This window comes from Poecilia latipinna, unplaced genomic scaffold (assembly GCF_001443285.1).
Source record: "Poecilia latipinna isolate Pla-1442-1.1 unplaced genomic scaffold, P_latipinna-1.0 Scaffold339, whole genome shotgun sequence".
Taxonomy (NCBI): Eukaryota; Metazoa; Chordata; class Actinopteri; order Cyprinodontiformes; family Poeciliidae; genus Poecilia; species Poecilia latipinna.
Window position 1 is genome coordinate 73,699 of NW_015112955.1, and position 10,408 is coordinate 84,106.

At 37.2% G+C, this 10,408-nt stretch overlaps 3 protein-coding genes across 3 annotated transcripts; 1 reads left to right on the forward strand and 2 right to left on the reverse strand.

The window, feature by feature from the left end:
• Nucleotides 1-97: 97 nt before the first annotated feature.
• zmat5 (zinc finger, matrin-type 5) lies at nt 98-3,930 on the reverse strand. Its single transcript, XM_015035567.1, has 6 exons — nt 3,734-3,930; nt 2,912-3,056; nt 2,429-2,491; nt 2,203-2,283; nt 1,799-1,907; nt 98-1,691 (listed from the first exon to the last, which is right to left on the reverse strand). Exons 2-6 carry the CDS (start codon nt 3,036-3,038, stop codon nt 1,544-1,546), a joined length of 528 nt encoding a protein of 175 aa, XP_014891053.1. The 5' UTR covers nt 3,039-3,056; nt 3,734-3,930; the 3' UTR covers nt 98-1,543.
• Nucleotides 3,931-3,948: 18 nt separating this feature from the next.
• uqcr10 (ubiquinol-cytochrome c reductase, complex III subunit X) lies at nt 3,949-4,624 on the forward strand. The gene is made up of 2 exons (XM_015035568.1): nt 3,949-4,130; nt 4,292-4,624. The coding sequence occupies exons 1-2, from the start codon at nt 3,990-3,992 to the stop codon at nt 4,334-4,336; spliced, it is 186 nt and encodes a 61-aa protein (XP_014891054.1). The 5' UTR covers nt 3,949-3,989; the 3' UTR covers nt 4,337-4,624.
• Nucleotides 4,625-6,088: 1,464 nt separating this feature from the next.
• Nucleotides 6,089-10,353, reverse strand: gal3st1b (galactose-3-O-sulfotransferase 1b). Its single transcript, XM_015035557.1, has 3 exons — nt 10,119-10,353; nt 9,248-9,387; nt 6,089-7,790 (listed from the first exon to the last, which is right to left on the reverse strand). Exons 2-3 carry the CDS (start codon nt 9,364-9,366, stop codon nt 6,650-6,652), a joined length of 1,260 nt encoding a protein of 419 aa, XP_014891043.1. The 5' UTR covers nt 9,367-9,387; nt 10,119-10,353; the 3' UTR covers nt 6,089-6,649.
• Between the last annotated feature and the right edge of the window lie 55 nt (nt 10,354-10,408).

The window sequence follows — 10,408 nt, forward strand, 5'->3', positions numbered from 1 at the left end:
TCAGTGTTGTCAAGATGCATGTAGTCCAATAAAAACAAGTGCAATAATAAAAATCTTGTAGCGCTCTCTCTACTAAAAAAAATAAAGGTGAGGAAGCTGCAGAGATGCAGGGTTTATTGAGGACATTTGCATGCTGTCAAATCAGAAAGACAATTGATTCAATTATGAAGGGAAAATATGGTAAAAATTGGGAAAATGGATGAGACCTGGGGTTAGAAAAACAGTGTAATTCTGCATATATTGTATATTCAACCATTTTTAGCCAATAATCGATCACTGTTGCATGAAATAACAAGTACAACCATCAGCAAAGCCTTAAAATACATAAAACTGCAGTTATTAGCTTCGCTCATAGAAAGAATTGTAGATTGAAAAATAACTGGCAATGTTTTTTGGGGCTTTTTTTTTTTTTAAACAACTGCATATTTCAAGATCATCCGCTCAAACAATAAATCATAGCTAAACACGAGGTATCACCAGAAGCAGAACCAAATTGCCAATCTTAGAAGAAAAATTTGGTTGAGATGTGCTTGAAAAACTCAGGAGCCATAAAGGATCAAGCCTATTCTGAAGTTTGATAACCAATATCATTGTTCACGTTGAAACAAGTTTGACACTCTCATTAATTAAAAGGCACAAAAAGAAAACAAAACGCCATTGGCTTCAAAATAAACGGCTTAAAGCTTGACTGAAATTTCCAGCTGCTCAAAAGAAGAAACCAATTGCAAACAGCTGAATTATTTGTCTACAATAACGGCAATTTCCAAGTATGGTGGTGGAAGCATCATGCTGTGATAATGATGCTTTCAACACATGGAAGAATGAAAGAAAAAAAAACAAAAAACACTTCAACAGCTAGATGACCAAACTTGGACTCATCCAAACATGAGTTTCTAATAGATCAAGTTGGCTAATATTAAGCTTCTGGAATAACCATCCCAAAGCCCTGAGTCTCTGGTTCAGGTTTTAAGTTGGAGCTGTGCCAGGAAACCCGCCTATTTAAATTAACTCTACAAATTCAGCCACCAAAAGGTTAGAAATATGCAAGAAGTTTAGAAAGCTTGTCTCAACACCCACTGAGAAGTTAAAGTACATGAGCGGCAGACTGTTTGTCAAACTTTTCTACTTTCTGTACCAACATGATAAACCATCTTTTCTGAGGTCACCTGTTAACCTAACATGACTGTTTCTCAACTGTGGAAGGAAGTCAGTTCCTCTCAATAGCAACACATATTTTGTAATTGTTTTCTTCTTTTATTAGTCTTCACAATAACTTAAAATTCCTTGTATTTTTTTGCTTTTGCTTACAGCAATGTAAATATCAGCAAACAGATGTATTTCAGTGGATTCCAAATATGTCTGCTGGATTCTTGATCAAACCTTTTCCTTTAATCTGAAGTTAGATATTTAGGAATCTTATAGCAGCTGAAAACATGAGCGTATCCTCAAACAAAAAATGTGAAACAATCTCTTTGAAATAAATGTCCTTCTAAAGACATCACGTATCCAGTTATCGGGATTTGAGCCCTGGGACGAATGTCCTTCAGCACCACTCGCTGCTTGCGCTGACTCTCCATCCACCTGGAGGAGGAGGCAACAGAGAGGGTGGGAGGTCAGGGATGGAGAAGATTTGTTGAGGAATATCGTTTTCTGCTTCATCCTCCTCATTGTCCTCCTTGGTTTTTGAGTCTCTGCAGAGATAAATAATTAAACGGTTGAATTCAAAATGAACAGGACCAATAATTAGGCATGCAAACCATGTAGTCCAACGTGTTAAAGTGAAAAGGAATGTGCATACCCTTTGCTACCAAGAGCTGCTCGCTTCTTTTCCCTTTTCGAGAGCCATTCCTCTATACTTCGCCCAGAGATGATTCTGTCCTCAGAGTCCTCTTTGTGTTGTCTTTCCTCTTAAAATAAAGAAATATTACATTCATTAAGATGCAGCAGTTAAATGGTTTTCTACGCGCAACCTTCATGTAACCTAGAACACACTGTACATGTGTGTTTCATTAATATCTTTGTATATGTTGAGTATTTCTTTAGTTTTTGTGTTAATCCTTCATTTAAAAAAATTAAAACCACATTGTCTGTCGTGTCTAAGATCTTTTTGGTGTTAATGTAAAAGAAACCGTCACTTCTCAGATTCATGTCTACACCTAAAAACCACATGATACACAGCACCAACTTGTGGCCTCTACTTACCTTGCATGTGTCTTTTTAAGTTGAACAGATCCTCTTCAGACATGTGAGAAAATCTGCAGTTTGGGCCAAAATCACATATTCCTAAAGAAAGAAAAAATTTGCAAAAGCAAAACAAAGAAATAAAATGTGATAATTTTATTATATATTATTTGATAGTAAAATTTCATAATTTTTGGGGGAGAATTTTATATTTTTTGGGGGGGGGATTTTTATTTATTTTTTTCACCTTTTTGGAGAAACTTCCTGCAGGGTTTCTTTATTTGCTCATCATGGAGAACAGCAGCATAATCTGTAAGGGTTAGAAAATAGTTATGTGTAAATTACAACTGCTTATCAAGCTTTGCACTGTAAATGTCAATATTAGGGACGCCAAATAAAAGCTCATATATATATATAGGTCTTGCTTATTATCATTCTGGATGTCTTTCAATAATATGTTCAAACTAGCATAGTTAAACTTTGATTTAACTCATCAATTCCATGTAATGAACACTGATTGTAAAAATGAAAATGTGCTGCAGACTCCTTGATAGAGGCAGCAGTTTAGAAGGTAACAGAAAGACAGGATATTAGTGGGTGTGTTTCCTGGTGGGATCTGTTTTCAGGTAATTGTCCGCTGATCAAATGTTTGTCATTTAGGGGTTAACTAAAAAGATAAGTGGAAGAAAAAGCACATCAAACAAATGTCAGGAATTCCTCCTCATCTCACCTCTGAATTGGTCATACCAGGCCTTCTTCGCTCTGTGATGCTGAACGCCATTTAGATGTTTCTTCCTGTTGTGCATGTTGTCCTGAAAGGACCGGTCACAGTAGTCACAGTAATACCTCTTCCCCATGGTGCTCCACTAGGAGAGCTGTCAATAGGTGAGAGAGTAGGCAGATAAAAAATGACTGGAACAGAAATAACATTTCTGCTAGATTATGGAGAACAAAGACAGGATTTTGACTGAGTAACTTTTCAGGAAACAACAATAAATTCAAAAACATATTGCAAAATTATGTGCTTTCAATTGCATACATTCTGTGGTTCAGTAATAAATCATTATCAAGTGTTAAAGCCTTTAATTAAGAAATAAATCAAATGTATAACAAAAATGGCGTCAACCTTTCCCCCCCCCAAAAAATTTCCCTAATTTGTCTTGGCATATCAGTTTCTAGGTATTTAAGGTGTTAAATAAACATTTCCATCAGTCTCTGTCAAGGATTTAGACAAACCAGCCATAGAGATACTGAACTGTTTCAAAGAAGATTCTTAATTTATTATAAAAGAGTCAAAAGATGTTTTCAAAAATGATGAATTGGGCCCACACTTCAACTCGAGCACAAACTTACCTAACAAACACGACATTAGGCGAACTTAAATAGTGGCTAATCAGACACATAACAAACAAATCTTAATTAGCAAACAAATACTGGTCAAAACAACATTAAGCCATTGTAAATAAAAAAAAATACTTCTGGAACAGAAGTAGCTGCTTTTGGAAACCATCTTATACATTTAAATAGTTTACTAATATGCTGACTGACATACCGTTAAATGTTAATTGTCCTTATGCGGCACTGGGAAATACTGGCAAAACTCCACTGTGGCTCTTAAGCGGTTGCTATAACATGCACCAACATTTCAAAAAACAAAGAAACAAACAAAAAAACAGCTTTTCTGCGGTCATTAAAACATGTTCGTAGCTTTTAGCTGGTAGCTAAACTGGGAAAACATAAACCTGAGTAGAGGAAGTTGTCATGTGTAGCCACTTCCGCTATTGCGCACTGCACATTACACCGACGACATGGCGCTGGCTAAGACCGTCTACAATCTCCTCTTCAGGAGGACGTCCACCTTCGCTGTGACCATCATGGTTGGAGCTGTCTTATTTGAGCGGGTGTTTGACCAAGGCGGTGACGCGATTTTTGAGCAGATGAACCGCGGGGTAAGTCCGTCCCTGGTTGTTTTTATCGGTGCTGACCTTGTGAGGAGAGGACGAAGCTAGTGTTAGCTTAGCTTGGCTAGCCGAGTCTGTTAATGACTGTTGGATAAGTTTCGCCTGTTTTTATGAAGTGTCTAATATTACCTCATTGTGACTCGTTACAGAAACTATGGAAACACATCAAACACAACTATGAGAACGAAGAATAGGATGCCACCCTGGGTTTTATAAGGCTGCAGTGCTAATGTGTTGTCTAGTTTCTATCACCATATATTTCTGGATTCAGCACCTGAATGAAGCAGCTGTCATCTTGGACAATGTGCACAAAGTCATGCCCAGGCTGGAGAAGGCTCTGAGAGGACCTGCAGAAGCTGAAAGGCTGTCCCGACCACCAGGGAGATGGATCAAAGCTCGTCCTTTACCTTGCAGATGTTTCTATTGATTCCATTGTCTTCAGATTGTAAATTGTGATATTAAACATGTTTCAGTGTCATGCAGGGTTTTGATTTTTTTTTTCTTGTGTTCTTGATAACTTAAACGGCTATGTAAAATTGTCAGTGTCTCGATTGCATTTGATAAAGTAACTGCTTTATTTGCCAAGCTTTACTCTTACAAGAAAGCCTGTTGTACTGTTATTAACCAAGTTTCCTATGCAGTCTGGAAAACTGGGATTTGATCCCAGTCTTTCCCTAGTGTGAATAAATAGTAGGAGGAAATAAGAATGTAGTAAAATATTTACATCAGACTATTCTCTATCCCTTTCTCTAATTGCTACATCTTTGTCTTTATAGTTAAAAAATTCCTGTCATATACACAGACACTTAGCTTGAATTTCTGCAACTATAAGCAAGAAGAACATAAAATGTATATCAGAGAAAGCTAATTATCCAAAACAATACTGGTTAGTATAAATCAGTCTTCACGTTTTTGTTTTAGCCAATGTTTTGTCTGGAATCGAAAACTCTTTATTTTCTTTTTTTGTTCCTGAAGGTGGGGTCTCTGTGTGCAGGTGAGGTTTTCTGAATCAGGTTGCTGTGGCACTGACCACCTGTCAGAGCTCAGGGAAGTGGAGGCCTGAAAGGAGTGAAGGGGTTATTTAAATCCACAAGGGGCATCCTGAACTGTTACACTAATGACTGAGCATGAAAGAGTATTAAACCCAACCATATTGTTTTAGTATAATGTAGAGAATATAACAATATAAACTCAATACATGCTTTGAATAACACTAACCATAATATTTTTTCTTTTTTTGCTAAACAACACAGAGGTGCAATAATTTAATTTATTGCCCAAGTAAAAATTACATTAATGCGAGGTAACTGGTAATGATGGTATGTGGGATTGGCCACACAATCTGGAGGCTTTGCATGCAGGTGAGTATTAGTCCTCCAGGTGTCTCACTAACACCATGAGTAATAAAAACCCTTGGCACTTCTAGTCATGGTTTTCTAATCACTTACTGTTTACAGTCTACCCATCTACAGCCTAAGAGAAAGTAGCACCAGTGTCCAGATGAGCACTTGCACTGGAAAAGGCATTTAGTTTTGGCCAGAACTCTGAATGCTGACAAAGAAAAAAAAAAAAAAAAAGAAACACAACAGACTGATAAAGTGTCAAAGAAAGACTGACTTTGATTCAGTGCTTGTTCCTGCATGGACACCTTGCTGAGAGACTCCCTTTTTCCTGCAGCTAAAATATATTTGGTTTGCAAAGTGATGCTTACCATGCTATTGAGAATCCAAATGTTCTCCATCTTTTCTATTCCTCCAATAGATAGGAAGTTGTCTAGGAAAGACAACTTTCTAGGAAAATTGTGTTTTAAGACGTCTCTTTTCTGTGCAGAACAATTTAGACATACAGTACTCACTAGATATGAAAATAAACATCTCCATATTTCTTGAACAAAATCAGTGTAGAACATGCCAAACATCAATAATGAATCGGGTTTAGGCTTTAAATACATCTTATGCCAAACTTTTATAAAAATTCTTAATCGGCACAGACTGAAATCAACCATAATGGATAGAAAACTCACATCTTACCCAACTAACACAATACCACCGAGGGCAGCGGGAAGAAATTCTCTCTGCGCAATCAGAGGTTTAGCGTTTAAACCTCTGACTGCTTAGATGCTAAAGAAGGGAGTAAATGTACACTTTAAACTGAAATCCATTAATGAAACAGCGTAAACACAGTCAGAAACTACAATTTATATCATTCAAGTTGTCTGAAATGATTCACTTATTTAGCTCTGAATAAATAGTTTTTAGTTTTAATGCATTATTCATTTAACAAACAGACATAACAAATATGTTTATTTTAATCTTTTTCTGAAAGCTTGCAATGTCAAAAAAATTTAGTTAAGTGCAGCAAACCCAACTTTTGTTTTGTATAGAAATTACAAGAACTGACATTTTAAATTATAAACATACGGTTTGTGAAATGGACATCCAACTCGAGTTGTTTAATCTTAAAATATTTTCAAAATTAAGTTAAATTATACAAATAAAACAAGGCACTTATAAGATATAATCTTTCAACAAACCCCATAGTCTAGTCACCCAGAGGTTTACTCCCAAGTCTGATAAGTACTGGATCTCAGGTGTAAGCATTTTTGCACATATTGACCTTCTTTCAGGATTAATGTCATTTCTCAAGTTGTATCCCATAATGGATTTCTCTCCAATGGGCTGCCAAGGCTTGAAATGTGTGTCTTTAATCCTCTGCGCTTCAACTGCATCGCCACCCTCAATGCAGGTGGCCCTCATCTCTGCATTTCTTCTCTTCAGCTCCTTTACATCTCGTTCCATTCTTGTTCTTCCATATGCCTCGACTCTCTCCCAGAAAGTAGCATTGAAGTGTTCATAGAGTTTCCAGTCAGCCCAGTTCCACTGTAAGGCTTTGGCTCTCGTCTCAGGGTCCAGACGAGACACGGATGAGGTCCTGCGAACATTGAGCTTGAAGTACAGGATGTCCTCCATGGACCAGCAAAGTAAATCCTTAAGCAGAATCAGAGATTCCTCAAAGTATTCTGCAATAAGAACCAGATGAAAACGTTTGGATACATACTGAATCTCCTTCATGACACGAGGGTCATTGACTTTAAGGTTGTTATCGAAACCAAAGTCAAAAAACAGCAGATTTTTAAGGTAGAATGAGTTAATAGCTTCCGGACTGTAGAAGGCCTCTGGATTGTTCAGAAACTCAGTCAGTTTGTTATTTCCACTAATGCTCCAAGTAAGAGGAATTATTTTCTGGTAGTAATGGAAAGCTGACTCAAAGAGATCCACCGGGTCACGCAGGATGGTGACATACAAGGCGTTTGGAGGCAAGAGTTTGGACACTTCTTGATAGTTGAACCGCATGTGGTTGCAAACGATGTTAAAGCACTCCCCCGGCCTGTAGTCCTTCACCTGGGAGCACAGGAATGGCTGCGGGTAGCAGAAATCATTGCGTCGGTCAGGTAAGGCAAACTTGAGCTTGTGCTTTTCCCCAAACCTGTAGAGGATGTTGAGGATGGTGCTGCTCGCCGTTTTATGAGTCTTCATGAACATGATGTTCACTTTGGGAGAGCAGTCCTGCTTAGAGTCAGGGCTTCCAGTGATGTCGCCCGGACTTGTCTTTGCCACGCTGAGGGGACACGTCTTTTCCTGCGTGGGACTTTGAGTGAAACAAAAAGTAGGGTCACTGCTTCTGTAGTCAGAAATTTACATACACTTTAGGCCATTAAGCGCATATTCATTTAGGGCTTTCAATTATTTATTTGAAATGATGGTACATGTCTTTATTCATTCCTAACCTGGAATTTGAAGATTGTGGATTTTCTTCTATCCACACACAGAGTCAAAATTATACTTTTTGTTGACTATGCACACTTTGTGAGGTATAAAACCCTCTTCGAATGTTGTTCTTTGCCTTTGCACTTTTTGTCGCCATCAACATGGTTCTGTCATAATTCCGGCTGGATTTTTAACCATCTTCTTGGCAGAATCAGTAGAAATGAAAATGAGCCGGTTGCTGACACAGACACAAGTTTTTGAGTGTAGTATAGTTCAGCGTAAGCCTTACCTTTACTCTGCTTTTCCTTTTTCTAAATACACTTTTAATTAGGGTTCTGGAATTATTCTTCTCTGATTCTGTCCACATTTTTCACTCCTAGCATTAATTTTAGATAAAGCAGAAGAGTTTTATCAATACACCCACTTTGAACAATACACCACTTGTAGCAAAACAGCCACACAGTATGCTACCACCACCATGCACAGTTGGTACGGTGCTTTGGCATTTTAAAGCCTCTGCTTGACTCATCCAAAAACAGTTCTTGTCACTGGTGATAAGTGGCTTCATGTTTATTTCTTCTTACCATAAACCTCGTCTCTAGCGGATATTTTCTTGACCTGCAATTTCTTGGAATCTTGAAAGGATTCTTTCTCAACGTGTTAATTTATAACACCGGAAAACCTGCTTCTCTGGAGATGACGTCCCTCCTCTTTTCAGCAGAATTATGACTCGGAGTGTTTATAAAAGTTGTTACAAATGTAATTTTGTACAAGGGTGACAATTTGAGTCAGTTGGTTGGAACCCAAATACAGCAGCTATATTTTCTAATAGGACAAAGTTCCCCAACAAATCCAAAATGCTTTAGGGATGGATAAAGGCTGATAGCTTTAAGCTTTTGGAAAGCCATGAGCCAAACTAATCTGTGGAAAATGTTTAACAGATTAGTTTAATGTTTAATGGATCAGTGTCAACAAATCAAACAATTTAAATGAACTCTCCACCGCTTCTGCTAAAAAGAGTGATCAAAATCAAACTAGTATTATGGCGTATGATTGCTGACGATTGCAATAAGTGCATATTGAAAAAAACCCAGCTCACTAAGATTTATTTAGGCTCTCTATTTGAACCTTTTCTGTAACATTTTGATCCTGTGTGGATTAAACAATAAAACAAAATAAATTAAACTTTTGAAACAATCTCATAGTATGATTAGTCCATCCTGGAAAACGAAAATTCAAATAAAATAATTTTACAACCAATCGTTAATAGGGCTTATACCCATGATGGATGCATTTGTGTATTGACTGACATCATTGAAATGCATTTATTTAATTTACCTTATATTCACTTGGCGTGTCGCTGTCAAACAGTAGAGGACCAACATTACCTTGGTCAATACAATCCACGGTATCAGCCGCCGCACCACCGCTGTGCATTTAAATCCTTTGTTGAACATTATTAAATGCAAAATGCAAACCTGAAAATGAAATCGGAGAGAACATGTAATCCTCATTTTACCCAACACAAAGCTGCACTGCAGCCAAAATATGTCAGCAAAACATTTTCAAATTATGACATTATCCTTCTTTAACTATGTGCTGTAACATTTACATTTGCTAAAACTAAAAAGTCTTCATGGGAAAAGGAGAGACAAAGACTAAAGATAAGAAAGGGAAATTCAAGTCTTTGTTTTTTGTCAAATAGAGCACACAGCCCTCTTGTTGATATTGGAAACATGTACACTGTGCTTAAATTTCAAGTTTTAACAGGAACAACGAAAGAAGGGACAATCATTCTTATCCCAAGACAACCCAAACCAATCTATTACATACATGCTCGATGAGTAACAAGATAAATATTAAACTGATTCTGACTGCACATAATGAACTGATGCCTGATAAAATAGGCATCTCAAACTGGCAGTCTCATCTAAGTAGGTGTGTCTGTTGGACTTCATACTCTAACTTGTTTTCTATTCAGATAATAATCCACTGTCAATATTTAATACATTTATTTTTCAAGTCATAAAACTTAGCATGCATTTTATATTAATTCACTCTGCTCTGTTGGATCTACGCCCAAAGGAAAAGTCTTGAAACCTTTCCTCAAAAAGCAAGAATAAAAACAGCCTTGTAAACTCCGAGATGCATTCAGTAATCAGATGTTTAAAGAACAAGCAAACAACCGAGCGAAAGTCTTTGAACTTACCCAGAGGAGGTGACATTAGAGGAGCCACTCTGATTACTGTACCTTCTCCAAATTGAAAGCAACCTCTCTCTTCACGCTGTTAACTTTCCCGGAGGTTACATCTAATTGGCTGTGAGCATTCGAAGAAATCAGATCTCCTCCCACAAAGCCTAAATGTGACGGACAGGTTTTAGCTGAAGGATAAGTCTTCAGATCTTTGACACGGAGGAATGTATGACGTTATCTGTTATCTTTAAAAGTAAGTCACAAGGCATCCTTTAAAATAAAAAAAAAAATATATATATATATAT

Coding starts and splice junctions, on each gene's coding strand:
- zmat5 (XM_015035567.1), bottom strand. CDS start 3,038: ATGGGGAAGAGGTATTACTGTGACTACTGTGACCGGTCCTTTCAGGAC. Junction 2,492..2,911: donor CTGGTATGACCAATTCAGAG/GTGAGATGAGGA, acceptor TAACCCTTACAG/ATTATGCTGCTGTTCTCCAT. Junction 1,908..2,202: donor CTTAAAAAGACACATGCAAG/GTAAGTAGAGGC, acceptor CTTTATTTTAAG/AGGAAAGACAACACAAAGAG.
- uqcr10 (XM_015035568.1), top strand. CDS start 3,990: ATGGCGCTGGCTAAGACCGTCTACAATCTCCTCTTCAGGAGGACGTCC. Junction 4,131..4,291: donor TTGAGCAGATGAACCGCGGG/GTAAGTCCGTCC, acceptor GACTCGTTACAG/AAACTATGGAAACACATCAA.
- gal3st1b (XM_015035557.1), bottom strand. CDS start 9,366: ATGTTCAACAAAGGATTTAAATGCACAGCGGTGGTGCGGCGGCTGATA. Junction 7,791..9,247: donor ACACGCCAAGTGAATATAAG/GTAAATTAAATA, acceptor TTTCACTCAAAG/TCCCACGCAGGAAAAGACGT.